Below are 20,318 nucleotides of genomic sequence, written 5' to 3' on the forward strand. Positions count from 1 at the left end.
CTGCTGATAAAAAAAAAAGGCTGCTGTGAACAGATGCATGTTGGAAATCACATGATACCATGTTTGTTTAAAACACTGGCACAGCCCGACAGTGGTATTGACTGAAAAAGAACTGCCAAGAAGAGGAAACATGTAAGAAAGAGTCATAGTAGCCTTTAAATAATCCTATTTTACCGTGTTATACATGTCTTAGTAATGACACATACGTGTATATGTATGTATGTAAGCAACTGGGTTATTTAGCCTCTTTATATTGAGAAAAAGGACCAAGTAAATAGGACACAGTGACTGGAAACAATGGAAAACTTGTGATTTCAATTCTGGGAAAGCACAATGTAACTCTTAAGTACTGTGCCAGATACACAGTTGCAAGATGCTGTTGATAAAGCAGGCTTTGTTTTGTTTAGCCCCAAGCGACACCCTGGTAAGTCAATGGTTAGTAAGGCCAAATTAAATTCAGCATTCTCACATAACAATGGTTTTTAGCCTTTGGTCTGGATCTTGCTCCTGAGTCTTTATTGCTCTTACACATCCCATGCTTACCAACAGATAAAGCATTTTGTAAAGATCAAGTAAAAAAGCATTTAGAGTGATTATTTTGTACACAAACGCCATGCTTTAGAAAATACATTGTGTTTGGGAGTGTTTGTGCATCTTACCACTCTGGTGGGATTGCTGTAGTCTATCTTCAGACTGGCCATGGCTTTAACAATGGCCATTATAGATTGGATGGTATTACTATAAACCACTGCTCTGTACTGCTTACACTCATCTTCTGAGTAGCCATCTTCATGGATGATCCTGAGAATATCAAGAGACATTCAAGTTTTATTTAAGTGCACATTAAAACATTGCCCACAGTATTCTCAAATGTGTGATGCAATTATGCTTGCTGAAATCATTTCTACTGTTTACCCTGTCAATTAAAAAACTCTTCTGGTGCACTTCAAGTGTAAATAATGACACATTTTTGCTTTTTGCACAGAATGTGAAATTCATTTAACAGCAGACACACATCAGGATGGAATTAGTTCATGGCCGATAAGAACAGGATGACAGATTAGCAACACTTGGTTCGATGTACATGAGGGGGAATCAATTATTGTTTTAATGAAGTCTTCAAAAACTACTTCTTATGCTTCACTATGTGCACTACAAGCTCATTTGGAGTGTTCTCCAGCATCCTTGCTATAAAAATAAAGCAAAAAACAGCTTAAAGTATATAAAATGAAGCAACTTGTGAATTCTTACTGTCAGCAGGTATCCCAAAAAGTCATGCTGGAGCTCAGTGGTACAGATGACATGGATGGATGTGGGTGGCAACACAGAGTAAGGAATAGCACAGAATCTGACCTATTTATAACCTATTTATTACCTACTGCCTTTATTACCTATTTGTCACCTGTTTGACCTTATTTCTTTTAATAAATCAATGTAAAGTTGTCTGAAATTCTCTTAAAGAAACATACATGTTGATTATTACTGAATTATTTTTAAGAAGACATATTCCCAAATGCAGTTACATAGTTAAGCTGCCAGGCTCAGATTTAAGTCAAACTGCTAAACTAAACAGCTTCTTTCACACAGAAAATCAGACTAGCTCAAATTCTGTTACTGGCTAGTTAATGATTAACATCATTAATGTCTTTGTACTGTATAGTTTAAATCATTTTCTTTACAATCATTGTTACACATTAATGATTACATTAAGAGTTTTGGCTGTGTTTAAACTCAAAATATTTTTGAAGCTAAAAGCTGATTTTGTTTTGTCTGTGTTGCTATCTAGTCTATAAAAAATCATACTGAATACTCAGTGTAACATTTATCATGTCAGCATGCTGTGTAGGATGATGTGTAGCAAACGGGGTTAACACACAGTGGGACTGCCTCAACACTGCAGCATTCAGCTGATGCAGTATCCTAACTTTACCTCTTGCAGTATTATTACCCTGACTGCGACGGAACTAAGTGTTTGTGCATGCACAAGTGTGCAGCCCATCATGAGGTGCAATCACCCAGATTTCATCAGGCTGCAGAACAAAGTGCAGAGAGAGCGAAGTGAGACAGCCCCACAGTAATTCTAAAGTGGGTCTGCCCCCTGCTTTTAACAGCCTACCGATGTTAATGTTAATGAACAGTAATAATTTAGAAAACAGCTGCCTTCTTTTTGAGCTGTTCTAAGAACGTTGAATTAGCTAACTTTTCTTACTGTAAGACATGTTTACACCGCACAATGTCATCATACATGACATTAAATAATGTCATGTATGACATTAAATAAAAGGTCAGAGTCATGATTGCTTCTGTCTTCATGCTGATAAATCGATACCTCTGTACAAGTTTATAAATTAGCTTCAAAAGCAACAGACTGTTCTTGGTCCAAACTCATAAAAAATGGATTCAATGCCTGGTTAGCCCAGAGGAATGTGAATAATTAAGGCATTTAGTGTCCTCTGTGTTTATCCATTAGTGTGTGAGTATCTGTGTCATTGTGTATCCTGATTGGTGCACAAGCTTTACAAAAAGAAAGAAAGAAAAGAAAGAAATGAAAAGCCTTTGTTTTATAGACAGCATAAAAGATGGCCCTAGCTACCCTGACATCATCCCCTGGTTTATGAAGTCTCGTTTTGAAGCCTCAAAATGAGTGTTTTTACCATCGTCATTTTGATTTCAAAATAGCTATATGACATGGAGGGGTCTAGCTTTAAAATTACTTGCGCACTGGACCTCCATTCTGAAACACAGGACTCCCAAGATTTACAAAAGGCTTTTTTATTCAGTATGACCCAAGACTGAGAGACTGAGCCCAGAAACCTATCAGGAAAGTGTTTGCAGAGGTCAAGATGGAGGGACATTTTCCCATAGACTCCTATTGGTCTCAGAAGCCAAGTCTATGTGTTAAGTACTTTCCAATAACCCTATACGTTCTCACATGTACAAAAAAATTCTAAACACCTGTGACCACAACATCACCTGGGAACCAACTTGAAATAACTCCACTGTATTGTATCTAAAACTGAAACGATTTAACTGTAAACTGCTCAAGTTCTCTGACCGAAACACATAAAATAAGAACAGTGAACTGTGACCGGAAGTTAACAGGGTTTCCCCTTACGGCAGTCAGTCAATACTTATTGAGGCATACCATTACAACAACCTATGCAGCACACCCCACTGTAAGTTGGAAATATTATATCAACATGATGGATAAAGTTGTGCCTATTAACCTTAGAACATGGCATCCTCATGCACTGACATTTTAATAAAGCCAATAACTTACCTCTCTAAATGTCTTGGATTTTATGAGCGTCTTAGAATTAAACAGACTGTCAGAAATCGATTATATGTATTCTTCTGCACACTTTTGTAACTGAAGAATTAAGCAGTGATAGCAATATCAGTTTACACATTCAAACTGCCAGATTTTCTTGCAGTCTCTAGCTAAAACAAATGTGTTGCTTTTAGCTTGTATTATATTTTAAATTTATTATATTTATTTAGGATTATCTCTTGTTCTTCTTTAAATATGCAGCTCTAGACCTGTCCATTTTTGGAAATGGGTCATCTGGTGTCAGCACTGCCCCCTCTTATGTAAACACACTCATTGCTAAAGTCAGAAAATCTGGGTTGACTTCCTGGGGTGTTAACCGGCATCGTGTGACCACTTATAATATGACTGTGGTTATTAGGCTCAGTGACACAATATAATTAAAGTTTATTGTGATTATAAAAAAAATTCTTAATTTGTGAGGTTTTTAAAAGACATTTACAAATACTGGCAGTGGCCAATGGTACCCCTCAGCCTCCTAGTAGAGGCACCTATCGTATGAATTTAAAAATCCCACGTCACCTTATTCTCAAACTATCATATTCACAAGCTTTTCAGATCAATTGACCTCGGACTTCTATGCTTGAGGTCGAGGTCTATGAGATTCGAACTCTTCTGAGACCTTGAGTAGATACACCTATGGTATCAATTTAAATGTCACTCCGTTCTCGAGTCATCACGTTCACAAACTTGTCCCCCACCTGTTGGCATGGTGATGGCAATATACCACATTATACATATGTACATCCTTTCACAGCTGAGGGGTAAAAATCTAAATGGACTATCTTAAAGGGCAACATTTACTTCCACACACAGACATAAGACCTACTTTGGTTGCTTTTGTTAAACAAGGAAACAACTATTTGACCAACAGATCATAGAAAAAATGAGTAATGGGCATATAGCATTAGAGCTAATATTAGTTTGTAGCTTTTAATGGTTTTGTGATTACCAACCAAATTCCAGTGATGTGAAAAAGCTTTTGTGTTACACATAATTTAAAAAAGGTGGAATAAACATTCCTTTTGCAACTTACTTCATCTGCTTTACAATGGTGCTCTTTCCAGACTCCCCAGCACCTGTTGGAACATTAACATGAAAGAGTTACAAAGGATCTCTGCGCACATAACAAGAATAAACTTAAACTTTAGTTGTGGCTGTTCCTGCTTTGAAAATAAGAGCAACACACAGTGATGACCTACTGCTAACATCACATTCATCCTCTGGGTTGCCTGGTTTATTTATGTTTCCGTTTGTGAGAACACGATGTACAGATATGCATGAATACTTCCCATATTCATTTCAGTGTTTATTTTTCACTCCAGAAGAAGTGGCTTTTGACTATTAAATAGTTCACAACAATAAGCCACTTATTATGATGAGAAAAAGATCATTTAAAGGTGGCTTTGCGGCACACAACATTTTATCAGGGATGTCATATTTAGCTAGTTGGCTAATTAGACAAACTACACAGCAGAAGTTTGTGTTGGCTCTTAGTCATCCAGTTCATGGTAGTCTTAGGAGCTTGAAAAAGAAGGCAACTGGACTTCCTTAAGTTTATGAAAACATTTCACCGCTCATCCAAGAAGCTTCTTGAGTTATAGAAACAAAGTGGACACTCCCAAGTATCCTTTGGAGGTGGTCGTTGACCCACTATTGATAATGTGCATCATCACATAAGCCAAGATGTGAAAAAAGTCAATGGTCATTACCATCAGCAGGGGTAAAGGGTGAAACCACTGTGAGACTTTGCCCCATCATGTGACCTACCCCAATCTAACCTGAGGCAAGGTGTGTGTGTCCGGGATCTAAGGACCTAAAGACTGCATTGTAGGTGGCTGACAAATGGTGTGGTAAGCCACCACCTCTGTTCAATGATGTTTGTTCACAGCGACCATCTGTCTTCACTGTCCAAAGAGTGACCTTTGTCCTTCAGGTGAATGAGTGTACAGGTGAGTGTTGTCCTGTTGAGGTGTAACTCTATGTTCTGTCATGCATTTGTGGAATGATTGTTCAGTTTCTCCTATGTACAGGTCTGACCTCTCCTCACTGAAGTGCACATAGTGTATATGTTGTTTAGCTTGTGTTTAGAAAGTTTTTTCCTAGGGATGACCAAGTCAATAGTAGATCAATGTCCACTTCAAAGGGAACAACCTCCACTAGAGGTTAAATATCTGGGACTCCATACCTTTTGTTTTTAGAAATAAAGAAGCCCAGTTCTAAAGAAGCCCAGTTCTTTGATGCACGAGATTTATAAAATGTGTCACATTTATATTAGAGTTTCTATTTGCCCACACAGATGTGGAAGGGCCTACGTGACACCAACATGCTTGAGTAGAGAAAACTGTGTGCACAAATGAAACATTAGAATTTCATGGTCTTTTATGCCAAATTATATTAGAAACCCTTTGGTTTGGACTGGAAACTCTCATGTTACTTTATTATTATTATGAGTGACGATATGGAGCAATGTTCACTCCGTTCGCTTGTTTGTAGTTTGATCCTATTCCAGTATTTCAGTTAATGTCAACTGACAGCAATTTCAAAATTCCTCAGGAAAAGTTAATAAAAGCAAGAGGAAAACAACAAGCTAGTCAAGCATAAAAGTAAACAATAGATTTTGAAATAGTGAAGAGAATTCAATGCATTGCAGAGCACAGTACAGGGCACACATTGGATTTAGTGCTGAAACCACCATCTTGGTTACGCTGCTGTAAAAGCAAGAAACGCTACACCATCGGGACAGTAAAATTCCTATTCCTCTGGATCAAAAGTAAAGAACTAAAGATCCATTAAGAATTTAAAACTTAATTCTGAGTCAGCCAAGCAAAAACTGTATGTTCCTTACACAAGCAAAATCATCACGCACACAGTTCACAAGTCAGCGCTTTACTGCCTTTTGTTTCATAGCCTGTAAACCTACTTCCATAAGTTCTGAATACAGTGAGTAACACAATGAATGAATACAATGTTTCCGGACAATTGTTATCATGTTGAAATGAGGAGACACGAGCTCTTGCCACTTCTGCGCCACCATAAACTGTCCCTTCACGCCACCTGACCCAGCCCTGCCAACAGACATTAGCTTAGCCTTGGGCTGACGGACCAACTGGGACAAGCAGTGTTGCCCGTTCACGCTGTCAACACACATCGTTTTCGCACACATCAAGTACTTTTCTGAGAAAAAGAAGGGAACGCAAAGGGAGAAGTGTAAAAAGCCAAGTCTTAGGTTACATTTGCTGTGCTGCAAGCTGTCAGAGAGCTGGATGGATCTCTAGGTGATTTGTGTATTTATAAAATATATATATATATATATATATATATTTTATGCAACAACCCAGCAGACAAAAGAATGTGTGTTTTTTTTAAAACATGAAAAATGATCTTCTCAGTTTTCTCTTTTGAATTACTAATGCCCGCTTCTTGTTGTAGAAACCTCTAATCAAGACAAAACTGTGTAAGGAGCTGCTTCTTTTTTTCAACACCATATCTCTTAAGAACACATTGTTTTATTGCAAGGGCCTTGTCAAATCTCCTCTTTTGAACTGCCATCTACTTATATCTGGAACATTAAAGCTTCCTTTCAGATGCACAAGCATGAACAAATAACATAAATACAGCCTCTGATTTACAAGTGCTTATATAAAAAAATGTCCTGGTTAAAAATATAAGGTAGGTGGTAGAAAGTGTGATATCCACCTCTCTGTGGACACACATGTGTATGAAGGGCACCTTTCTGATTCCAGAATAAAACTCATCCATTAATATTTCAGACCTAAAGGGAGGTGGACGCTTGTGAGCAGCAGAGAAAAAGAAAAGAGCCTCCCAATTCTTCAGGCACACGGTATTACAGGAAAACCGGGGACTGCTCTTATTCTGCTTCAGGGGAAAACTTTTGAACTGATGTTGTATTTACAGGAAAATATCACTATTCCTGCAACCTAAGGGAATAGACAGTGCAAGACAAACACAAATATTTTTAATCCATCTTCAGTGTGGAATTGATTGTGAACCATTAGAAAGAAAAGCAGTCTGAATGATTTGTGTTTCCTTGTTTTATAATGAAAAATATAAAAATGCACTGTAGCCAGCAGAAGATTTTTCAGGCAGATACCAAATACAGATTTCAAGTACAGATTTCAAAAGCACACATTAAAGGTGTGATATTTGAATCTTGGTAAAGGTTCAAAAGTGTTCTAATTAAATATTTCCTGAGTAGAGTATTTTATTATTAAATATGTTCATTTATCTCTCTTGCAGGGATAGCACCTTGCTAAGATCATGGAGTGTTGTATTTCCTCCGCAGATATAAGGTAGTAGCATAAATCTTATTAAGGAGTGAAAAAAAAGTGTTACACAATGCTTATTTCAAAAGCTCAAATTATTATTTTTAATTAGCATGCGTTGCGTCTACACAAAACAGCAAAAGTAGACTAACCATTTAAGGTGGGAACAGACACTTTTTTATTGATAACTGTTTTTTAAGTAAATGTACACTACCAGTGAAAACTTTGGACACACCTTTTCATTTAATGGTTTTTCTTTATATATACCACTCTCTACATTGCAGATACATACTGAAGACATCAAATATATGAAGCAAGATATGTGGAATTATAGAAAAAATGTGTAACTCTAAATATGTTAATATTTTAGATTCCTCAAAGTAGCCACTCTTTGCTTTGCTGACAGCACTGCAAACAAGCAAGGGTTCATTTGTGGAATTTCTTGTCTTCTTAATGGGGTTGGGACCATCAGATGTGTTGTGCAGAAGTCAGGTTGGTACACAGCTGACTGCCCTATTTGACAACTGTTAGAATTCATATTCTCTGGGAACTCCTTCAAGACTGTTGAAAAACCATTTCAGGTGACAAACCTCCCCATATGGAAAAGATATATATAAATCTTATAAAGTTTGTATCTGTCTGGTGTGAAACTTGTATGAAATGCATATAAGAGTGAAAACAGATATAAGATCCCTTGAAAACTTATATAATGAAACTTGTATGTTTTGGATACTTACTAAAACAATATATGAAAGTAATGAGAAAGTGGCCACTTTCATGAGTAATCACATATAAGTTTTTACTATTTCTTTTCCATATGGGTCATGAAGCTCATCGAGGGAATGCCAAGAGTGTGCAAGCAGTGATCAAAGGGTGGATAGTTTGAAGAATCTAAAATGTAAAACATGTTTTGAGATATTTCAGACTCTGAGATACTTCAGACTAACTCCATATGTGTTCATTCATAGTTTTAATCCCTTCAGTGAGTCTACAATGTAAATAGTCATGAAAATACAGAAAAAAAAAAACATTGAAATGAGAAGGTGTGTCCAAACTTACATCACTGGCACTCAAAACAGTGTTTGCAAGGGTAAAAAGAGTTACTTTTGTCGTGGTCTGGGTGGTTTTCCACAGCATCAGCTCCTCCCCACTGGGTGGAGTCTTTGTTGTTCCTCACCTGATGGCAATCGTACCAGCAGTATTTATGACAGGCGCACTCAACTGGTCTTCACCAGATTATCTGCCAACTTTAGTCAGTTCTCGGCCTCACGTCCGTTCCTTGGTGACTAATCGTGTGTATTGACCGTATCTCTGTTTTTCTCGTCAGCCTCTGAAACCCACCTACCAAGCTCTCCTGGATACCAGTTTGCTGCCGCCGGTAATCCCCAGAGGTGTGGACTCGAGTCACATGACTTGGACTCGAGTCAGACTCGAGTCATTAATTTTATGACTTTAGACTTGACTTGAAAAAATGTTCTAAGACTTGTGACTTGACTTGGACTTTTACACCAATGACTTGGGACTTGAATTGGACTTGAACCGGTTTACTTGAAAAGACTTGATATTTCACCCCAAATATAAAATTTAACATGCATATTATATAGAGATTGAAAATGTGACGTCATTCAGGGATAAACCGCAAAGAATTCTGGGAACTCGTGGCAAGAGGTACTAGCACACGCAGGCTTTCAATTGAAATCAGTCACACAGCGATAAAAAGAAACACAAAAATGTCAAGAAGCCGTTGTATTATTAACTGCAATAGCCGGTCGCATGACAGCCACGGGAAGCCGACGGGTAAAGAGATCGGTTGTTATCGGATTACGTCGTTGAAGAGAAATTGTTCGAGCCATGTTTCCGAAGTAACAAAGACGCGACGGATGGCCTGGATTGCAGCCATTCAAAGATCAAATATAACGTCCCAGAACACTCCAGCTCACAGGTTAGTCTGCTCCAAGCATTTCCACAAAGGTCAGTCTGCTGTTGTAGTTAATACGTCATTTTCATAACATAATTGGTGATATAGGTTACAAGCAAGTCTGGCGCTGAACAGAAATTGTCGCGCTATGCTCCTTTATTTATTGTGCATAAATAGTGAATTGTCCTGACACAATATTGCGTTTCGCTTCTGTTATTATGGTACATTGACAAAAACATATACTTTTATTCACAGTTTAAAACAGGTTTTTTGTATCACTAATTGCCCAGTACGATTACAGCATACAGTATTATTGTCACTGCTACATTTCTGTAACTCGTACCAGAAATTATTTCCACTGCTAATTAATTACCGTTGAGCTCAAAGGTCCTATTAATAAACGGTTAACGAATGTGTATTTATGAAGACGATTTGTGAGACTGGTAAACTTATGATACGTACGATGGTCTTTCGTTCTACACGGTGCATTTCAAGGTCCTGTACCCATCCGTCGGTAAACTGTACCTGGGCTTGTTGCAGTGACCTGAAGTTACTAAACTTCATGAGTGTATGCACTCACTCCAAGAACCGTATGATTATAAATATGCATATAAATATGCTACGATGAGATAGCTGACTTCATCTAACTAGCAAATGTTTTCCAGGCTACGTTGGTGATGCAGTTTTTTTTAATGTGTATGATATTTTTGTCATGCGATTTTAAAGCCGGTCCTACAACCGCATCCAAGAATAACATGCAGCTTATCTCAGAACTGTGAAAATTATTCTTGGAGCTAGGTTTAATTGAGCTGCATTTTAAAGAGGTGCAATTTCACAATTTGTGTATATTTTCTACGTTCACTATTTTGTCATGTGTTGAGAAAAACACAGATTTTAAAATTACATGGTCTAATATTTACATTTAGCATAACTGCAACATGCTTTTTTCATTTTTTTTTTAAAGACTCGAAAGGACTTGAAATTCAAAGTTTCAGACTTGTGACTTGACTCGGACTTTTACACCAGTGACTTGAGACTCGACTCTGACTTGCCTGACATTACTTGAGACTTGACTTGAGACTTGAGGATAAAGACTTGAGACTTACTTGAGACTTGCAAAACAATGACTTGGTCCCACCTCTGGTAATCCCTCTCCGTTTTGGAGCTGCCATTCTCTCCTGCCTGCCTCCCTGCATTGCATGCAGCACCCGCCTGGACCTCTCCTGCCTCCCCCCTCCACGCAACCCCCACCTGCAAGCTTGTAAGACAGCTCAGTGTACTATCCTTAGATTCACTCGCAACCCTCTGTGGGATTCCCCTGACTGCTCTGTCCTCTGTTTCAGTGCCCTGGCCCGCCACAGTTTCCCCTGCCCAGTACCTGCACCCAGTTATCCCTGCCATCTAGTTATCATCACAGTATTTTTCTCTCGCCTCAGACATCTAGTTTAAGTTCATTGATTCTAGTCTGCACTTTCTGTTAGCCTCTGAGCATTGTAAAATAAAATCTCTTTTCGTTACACCTCACCCCTGGCCTCCGGTTTTGAATCTCCACTTGAGTCCATCCCATGTCCACGGGCCACTGCGCCTGACAACTTTACATGAATCAATTGCCATTGAGAAGGATATTAACACAGTTTTATATGTCAATAAAATGTCTGATTGCACAATTGATTTCAGCAACTTTCCCACATGGAGCTAAAACAGTTACACAAGCCCCTGCAGAGTACATCAAATAGTGGTACTAAAAGCAGTCAATTCTGTTGCTACTGACAAATCTAAAGAATATTCTAAATCTCTATCCAACTTCAATCCAGCCCACAGCATGACTTTGGAAAATGTGAAGGAGGGCATAAAATTGGGAAAAAAAAAGAAAAAAACGTTGTTGTGAATTAACCAAAATCTTTAGTTTTATAATTACAAGAGTCTGGTCAGGGAGCTACCTGAACCTTTTCTCCAATTTTGCACATTTATTACTTATGACTAGAACCCAAAGTGTCATGCTGACAGATCTTTTTATTATTACATTATTAGCTTTTCTTTATAACGTTTTCATATGGTTACATCTCAGTTGTGATTTGGCACTATATAAACCTAAACCCACTAAAGATGAAAGCTGGCTGTATGTGGTCCACAATGTATACTGAGTATTTGGCATCCCTGTTCTAAATAAAGACTTGTATCCACTGCTTCAGGGCTAGTGCAGCAATGAGGGTGAACCAGCATTACAAAGATCCATCTATGCTTTGTGCCAGCAGGTGCGAAAGCCCATTCAGTCAAATAGGCTCAGAATCACTTTCTGCCAATTAGAAGAAAATCGCCCGCCCCCCGTACTTTCTGCTTCTTTAACCTCAACTATTCATAGCTGTTCCAGAGTTGTTTTTCAGTGAGTACCAGAACATGCAGCAATGGTAACAACGTGATTTGTAGCATGAGGATCATAAGTAGCCAGGCTACAAAAAATACAGCCATTTTTCTCAACACATCCAGTACCCTCACAGACCCACTTACATTTATAAAAAACTTGGCAGTTGCCTCAGTCACCCACTGCTGATGACACAAAGTGTCCATTCATGGTGTGATGAGATATTCTGAACCGGGCAAACACACAAACATCCACACATAATGTCACAGCAGAAAAGGTCAGTCATCAGTCAAAAAGCTTTTACGATACCAATCTACATCTGGCATTTTCTCGAGGGTGTTTACAGCACTGCTTGATTAAAAGATAAGGCAGCTGACGGCAAATTAATTGCTACAATTTTTATCATTATTTATACAGCATGAATGCCAAAAATTTACTGCTGTTTAGTATGACTGTAAACCATTTGCTTTTGGACTCTTAGTCAAACAGGCCAACTAAAGATTTTTGCCATGAGGAAGAGCAGTTATTCTCTAAATGTCACATTTTTTAAAATGTTTGTTTCTGACATTTTTGAAGGCACTGTCTATAAAGCTGAGGCCCACATTTCAGATGAAAGTAGCTTTTAGTTGTTGGGGAAATAAAACTAAAAACCAGCACTGTTTTTTATTTACTATTACACTGTAACTTTTACTCAATAAAGTTACAGTTTTATATAGTTGGTTTTTTTTTTACTTTATAATTACTAAAACTGTTCAAAATATAAAAAGCACCATCTCTGACATGCAGTTACTGTTGACTTCTATCTGCTGCTTAGACTTGTGAAAATGAGTGTTGGATCTGTCAGGGAAAGTGGGAAGCTCAGAGTGATGCTGCTTGTCTTCGGGCAAAAAGAAATCACTGGTGTGACTCAATGTCTATCAGAGGATGGCTACATTGTGCCTGGTGAAGCACTTAGACTAATGCAGAAACGAGAGGGGAGTTGTTTTTGACATACGTAGGTGTTAAAACATATGAAAAAACTGACCAAAAAAATCATAATACACAACTGACGTCTTATGGTCTTTATTTGAGTCACATCTTTTAATTAAAATTCTGAGGCTGAGGTAAGCTGCATTATAAATTGGCTCAGAATAGCTGCGTACAACAGGGAGGAGATAAGAACTCGCAGAGTCCCTTTGGAAGGGCTGGCACAGGACCTTATAAGTGTATGGTGTGGGGATTCTGAGCAGAGGTGAACCCGTTTCTATCCAGCAAACATTATTAAGAACGTAAAACAGAATTTAAAACAGAATGAGTGAGGACAATGGGGAGGAAGAAAAAGTACTGTAATTAAAAGGCTGTTAACAAAGACAGGATAGATAGGTGGTACTGGGAGTAGAGTTGGACAGTGTGAACAAGAGTGACAAATGAGCAAGAAGTGGAGGAGGTGGATGACAATGCAGAGTAAAGTGTGTGAGAGGACTGAACACACTAGGAAATGGTTAGGAGAAAAGATAGTGGGATGAGAGAACTAGCATGAGTGCTTGATTTAAAAAAAAGTAATGAATATTCATAACAGGTTATCTGCCAACTCATAGATAAATGCAGAGCTCAGGTATAAGGTGATGTTGGAATGAGAAACACGTAAGAGTGAGCTGTAAAGCACTCGGCAGCAAAAATCACTTGTTTTCTTCCTACTGCCAGCGTTGTTTCAGCAAATTAGTGTTTAGCTAAGGCCCCAGTCACACAGGCTTAAAGGACAATCAGCAACCATCTGGAATAAAATGGTCATGAACGAAAATGTGCACGCTCTGACCAGTTGCCAAGTGATTGCTGGCATTGAAACATCAAATTGCTATAGCATCATTCACTCAAGCCTAAAGACTGGTCAGTGACGCCCCATGCAACTGCCATTTCCTAGGGAAAAGTATGTATTCTGCAACCGGTTGGCGAGTAGTTGCTGGAGGTTGCTGGTTGTTACAGATATAAAGCACTGCACTGAAAACCTTTGCAGTTCCTTAGTTTGCTAGCAAATTATTGCAGTGGCCAGTATTTTGCATGGTAGGGGCAAACTATTTAATTGAGTACCTGTATTACTAGCTAACATTTGATAGGTCATTAAAAAATGTACACTGTGGTTGTAGTGTATGTTTTCTTCTTTCTGTATATTTTCTATTTTATTGTATTCAGTAAAGTTCTTTGTCCCTATGTTTTAAAAAAGTCCTATACAAATAACAATTTATTATTGTATTATTATTTTGGTTTTTGACATTATTGACTGTAATTAACAATACTTGCAAGCATAAAATTGATCTAGAAAAATGCAAAATCAAGCTAACAAGGATATAAACTACTAAAGGACTTGGTTAATTAATCACTCTGTTAAAAAGAAGTGTACCTTCAATGGATCATGCTGATGAAATGTGAGAATCCTCTTAATTTTTACATGGGGAACTGGCCTTTTGTGGCGTTTCATCAAATAACTGCTGAATTATTTCACATTCAGAAATGACACTTCAGTAATTTTCCTAGAGGAAAGGTCAAGAAATTACTAGATTACTGGATTCATTTTCCCTGGAATATAAATGCTGGTACTAAATTTCATGGGAATGCATCAAACAATTATTTGAGTCTGGATTTAGTGAAATTGACATACACTACAAACAAATACACTTCCTAGAAACAGGGAGAATAAAAAATCCATTCTGCCCTTTCAGCACAGTGTCTCAGCATCCTAACGAGGCCTATAACCACAAACACTGTTTCACATCTCTGTGCCACTCAGCCCACTGCCTTTGCATTTCTTTTGTGGAGACATGTAACACATCTCAGCATATGCCAGCGCTATAGGCCATCTATTGTTTAAGCGTCTGCCATGGGAGAATGAGTCACTGGCTCAGCTGTGACACGATTCCTCCTGCTTTTTCATCCGGCCCACTGCCCCCAACCGTTGGTGTCACGACTGCTTCATAGCTTTTATAGCCAATTAAAAGTTCTTTTTTATGTGTTAATAGCATCAAGAAGGATCCTCAACAAGAGACTATTTTTTTATATACAGCTCTGTCTCAATGTACTGGGTACTGGTGTGATGTTCTGTGCCATAGTACATACATACATACATAGGATTGATTCCCGGAGGATTTTCTTGAATAGAATTTGAACAGTAACATATGAACAAAACTTGTTAATGTTAACTTGTTAAGTATCATTTCTTTCTGAATTTGTAGCACTATCATTTGTATTTCTTATTGAGTCTAATTCCTGTCAACAAAATACTGCTTTTAGCATGGAATAGCTCGACCCTTCAGTGGACTGAAAATAACTGCTGACACATTGTCCAAACTCAATATCTGTTCCCAAATTATGCAAATTGGCTTAATTCAGTCTTAAGATTTGCTGCAGATTTGCTTGTTTGGTTTACTTTTACCACCTTCATAGGCATCATCTGTAGTAGAAGCAGGCTGTTGGAGCTAAGTATTGAGGCCTAAAAGAGAGAGTGAAAACAGGAGTTTATAGTGGAATCTCTGGTTGCTCAGCATGAGTATGGTTATTTATGGGAATTTATTTGTGCAAGAGAGAAACTCAATTCAAGACAATTAATCTGTTTCCTTTTTACCACAGACTTGCTTCAGCTACACTGCCCTCTGTTAGCAGGCTATTATTAAGAAACCCCGAATTTTTCTGCAGGTCTTAAGTCAATATGCTGCAGCCTATGAGTAATTTCTTGCAGACACCCCAAAGAAATAAAGACCTATATAAGCTTACTGTGTCACAATAAGCAGGTTCTAGTGGTGACTGCTGGACAAGCAGAGTTGGTAGCGCAGGTGTTCCAGCCAACCAAGCAGCTAACTCCCCACCACCACCACCCAAACCCCATTCACATGCAGAGTAGAGAGCAATGGAGGAATTTTACATGGCTGAATGCAGTACAGTATGTTATCGCTTGAAGTGAGAAAGTAGGTCATCAGCCTTGCACGGAGCAATGGAGCTTCGCTGCTTTGCTCTGCAGAGTAGGATGCTGGCTGCACTCTGAATGTATACCCAGTGTTAAATCGCACCAATGAAAGCAGAGTGAATATAAGAAGAGAACAGATGTATATCATTTAAAGAGGATCAGGTTGGAAGCTTCTTCTGATACAAACAAATTCACAGCACATGGAGAACATGAGACAAAAAAACAAACAACCAATGGCTGCTGTAACATGACATGCAAATGTATGCAGTGCAATCAATCAATGGTGCCTGAGGAAGTGTGCTGAGCTTATAAGTGTATAGCAGACACCCACTTCATTACTGTCTCCTTATAACAGAAGCACTTCTTCACTTTTAATCCTTTTAGAACACAATGCATGCTTCAGCACCTTTAACATCCTGTTTTAAATTAATGCCTGTAAGCAGCTGGGAGGTGTCTCCAGTACTGTTCTTGATTGTTTCACACATTTCTGTGGTGACAACCTTCTCAGTCACCACTGACAAAACATCAAACTAGGGCCTAATTAGGAAAGACAATACATGCCCTTCTTTTTCTAATCTACTTCTTTTTACATGTTCCAACCATAACAATGTAAACCACAAGGAACATGCATAATAATGCACTCTTAAAAGCAAATGACCCAGCAATTCTTGACAATTTAAGAAGGTGACTTTATTGTATCAAGTACTGGATTTTTCAAAGCCTATTACATCCCGGCAATTTAAAGTCTCAAGTAATAGTTCTCCATTTCCAGCACAGAGGTCTATCTGCCAACATTAGACCATTTGTGGGTGTTTTTCACAGTAATATGACTTTTCAGGATGAGGTTATGAATGTAGCTCTGTCCTGTTTTTTTACACCTGCAATACAGTATATATAATATATATATATATATATATATATATATATATATATATATATATATATATATATATCACTGCATGTTCTGCATGCAGAAAAGAAAATGCACTAAAGAAACCAAGTCAGAGCACTGCACCTAGTCCTTTTAACTTTTTATGGGGTAGCACGCTAACATTTGCTATTAAATAACTCCCTGTAGAGTTCTCGTTTCAGCTATTTGTCAGTCCATTAAGACCTTGTTTTGGGTCATCTGTTTAAATGGAAAAATCAGCTTATCCTACCGTAGCTTATGTTTTGAATTACATAGAGATAATAGATTCTGTGACAGACTTTAAATCCCATCTTGAGGCCAATTTCTAGGAAAAGATATTTGTTTCTTATCTATGGATACATAAATTGGAATATTATTTCAGTAAGGACTGATTAATAACAACACATACGTAACTGTCTTTATGTTTTGTGTGTGTGGAAGAAAGAAATATCTGTCGATCATTTTAAGTCACCAAATATAAGTATTAGTCTTAAAAAATCTTTTTGGGCAGGCTCTACAAAATACAGTGTAAAATTTTCCAAAAATGGAATGAATGATTTCGATCTGATCCATTGCCTTGTTTCTGCATCTATTCATTTATTTCACTTCCACATTACAACGGTTTTCAGTTCATTTAATTTAATTTTATTATCACTACTCCGATCATCTTCATGAGAGCCAGTCAGCATTTCTCAATTCTTGATCCCTGTTTTTCAACACATTGTTCTGCCTTTCAGACCAGCATTCATGCCACACTACTCCTCCTCATCCCATCTCCTCCCCCGTCCAGAGAATCTCTTTCAAGGCCTCAATCAGCCATCTGCTAACTCTGCTCTAGTACCAGAATCTAGACTCCGGGGTCCCGTCCTATTTCTTACCTTCGCTTGGGAAACCTTTCTAATATGACATTTCATCAGAGTACTTGCAAAGTACTTCTGTGTATCATTAAGTATTGTTCTTTAGGCTTTAGCACAAAGAGTGGTATGAGTGATAATTTAACAGTAAGTTTTGAGACAACAAAACGCCCCCTCCAAAAAAAAAACATCTACACATTGTCATTTATTGTTAACAGTCATATCTCAAGGCTAAATTCATTTACATTTACATTTCTCTATTCTTGGTCATTTCTGATGATGAGCCACAAACATCAGCCCTTTAATACCTCATATATAACTCTGCAGGCTGGAGTGAATAAGAATGAGCTACTAAGACAGTTTGATATGGAAACAGTTGGAGGGCTTTAGACTTGGGTAGCTTCCTGACACTGATCTGGTCATTATGTAAATCCTTGGCAGAGAGAAAAGGTTTTCTCTAATGTAGTTTAAACTGACACTCAACCATATATCTGACCAAGAACAATACGTATAAAACACAAAGTTTGTAGCAAAGAGAAGGCTGTTTCTTTTGCTCTCAAATCAATCTGCTGCACCCGGAAAGTGATTGCTCATATAACAAACCACCACAACTGGTATTAGGCAGTCTGCTTACTCTACCATCTCCCTGTGTTTCTGCAGACCATTATGTTAGGTTATACTCTTTAGTTAGACACACACATCAGCAATCAAATGAGGCACCTGGAGGTAAACTGTTCTACTATTTGAGGGACCATAAAATCATGCAGTATTCTCTTGTTACACCAGATTGCTGGGATACGTAAGGACACACAGTACAGTTTTAGTGCCCTGACACTCTCATGAAACCTTTTAAAAGGCAAGCAAACTCTGACAATGCAACCCCCCCCACACACACAAAAACCCTCTGTTGCATATAAAGATGCTATGATATCTAGATGAAAAGATGATGAAAGGTAGCTGGAGTGCAATAGAAATGGTGAGAATGTGTGAGCCACACAGCTTTACCACTTCATGTCCAGTCATGCTGCATATTATTATCATTATGTATAAAAACAGACTGTACACACCTGACAGCTCATTTCCGACTTAAATCAGAATATTTTTTCACATTGCGATGTGCCTGTAAGATGCTTATGTTGCAGCAGCTGTTTCGTTACTGTTGACCCAATGCCTGAGAGAAATGAGACAGAGTACAGCCTCCGCCTGGAAAACACATCTAAATGTCGGCCCTGGCAGAGCTGCCCGTGGAATGATGGGTTGCCTTGCTTGTGCTGGCATTCGATTAGTTGCCATGGTTACGACACTACAGTCTCCTCCCCAAAACAAAATCCTTAACAACAAATTCACGCGTTTTCATGTTCTGAAAGTAGAAAAGATCTTTTTCCAACAGTAGAAAAATATTTGTTTAAGCGAAGGCTGACTGGGTCACAGATTCATAGCACAAACAAGGCAACAGCAGGGACTTTTCTCATTTAAGTGAACTTTTAAAATGGCTATCAGTTCAACTGCCTATGCATACAACATACATACAACAATTATGTCGACATATGTAAAAAACAAACAAAAGAGAAAAATAAAGTGTGGTATAATGGCACATGTTTTCAGGACCTCAGTATTGATAATCATTGATGAACAGTGAACTGGCCTGTTGAGAATGGAGGTGTGATGCATGTGTGGATGTATACCAATGATTGATCCCACTTTACTTCAATCAAAACATCAAGAATTAACGACAACTCAACAAAACATCACACATCTTAACAGACCTGTTTGCTGTTAAAATAACATCTATAGCTACCTCTGTCTTTCACAGAGTGGTTGTAGTTCAAGTTTCGAGTATAGTTCATTTAAATAGCTTGTTAATAGCATTCGGATCTTTTGCAGTCTGCCTCCTTCACTGCATAGTAATGAATAACTGCCAAATTAATGGCCCATTAATTTAGAGTTGAGCCAAGAAAAATTAGGTCTCTGCCTTCTTCTCTCTCCCCACATCATCTAGTTGATGTCAGAGTACATCTTACACAGTAATATTATTCAGTGTAAGACAAAGTATCTTGTTTCAGACCAGCTGTGGACATCTTAATCAGTGAGCGACAATGCTGGAGTTACTATTGTCCAGCATAATGTAAACTTTCTGTTTATTATTCGTAGTAGCATACTGTGGACAGAAATTTCACTTTATAAACAAGCATAAACATTTATGTCACTCGCCATCATCAGCTAAACAGAAACAGCTATGAGGCGACCTTAATTAATAGAGCATTTCAAATCATCTCGTTAACTTCACACTGTTATACATTCTTGCCCAGTGTATGCAACAATTTGTAAGACTTGACTGAGGAATGTTAATGGCATGAAGTAATGCGATCACAGATGAACTGTACAAAGTAATGTTTTTTTTTTTATTCGATTGTTTGTGAGTGTATCTGGTGTCTTAACCCAGCATCACAGCAAAACGTGTAATAGACCCGGTGGTCCACCGTGTCCAATTCATGCTTTGCCTCTCCAAAATGTGACATACACATTAAATTACTGCATGCAGAAACTGCATTACCAGCAGGGAGAGATAATATATTTAAAGCCACAAAGTCGGTAGTGAGTAAAAAACCTATAATATAATACAATATAGATATCAGGGTCTCAGCTGTTTGTAGACAGTTTATTTGTCTTTACCTTGGAAAAGCACTAGGCTATAATGCTTCATTGTGGTTACTGTGCCTGTATTT

General features: G+C 38.0%; 1 protein-coding gene across 3 annotated transcripts in view; it reads right to left on the reverse strand.

The window, feature by feature from the left end:
* LOC147330903 (guanine nucleotide-binding protein G(i) subunit alpha-2) overlaps window positions 1-20,318 on the reverse strand; it is a 49,792-nt gene that overhangs the window by 14,822 nt on the left and 14,652 nt on the right. For all 3 annotated transcript variants that reach the window (XM_086292819.1, XM_086292818.1, XM_086292821.1), the window contains 2 exons: window positions 4,365-4,407; window positions 660-801 (listed from right to left, as the gene is read on the reverse strand). In XM_086292819.1, the coding sequence (XP_086148945.1) occupies window positions 660-801; window positions 4,365-4,407 (185 nt within the window). The remainder of the gene's footprint in view (window positions 1-659; window positions 802-4,364; window positions 4,408-20,318) is intronic.

The sequence above is a fragment of the Aulonocara sp. 'chitande type north' Nkhata Bay genome, linkage group LG5, assembly GCF_057382095.1.
Source record: "Aulonocara sp. 'chitande type north' Nkhata Bay isolate Kocher_YH1m ecotype deep benthic linkage group LG5, A_spYH_male_GT1.1, whole genome shotgun sequence".
In the NCBI taxonomy this organism is placed as follows: Eukaryota; Metazoa; Chordata; class Actinopteri; order Cichliformes; family Cichlidae; genus Aulonocara; species Aulonocara sp. 'chitande type north' Nkhata Bay.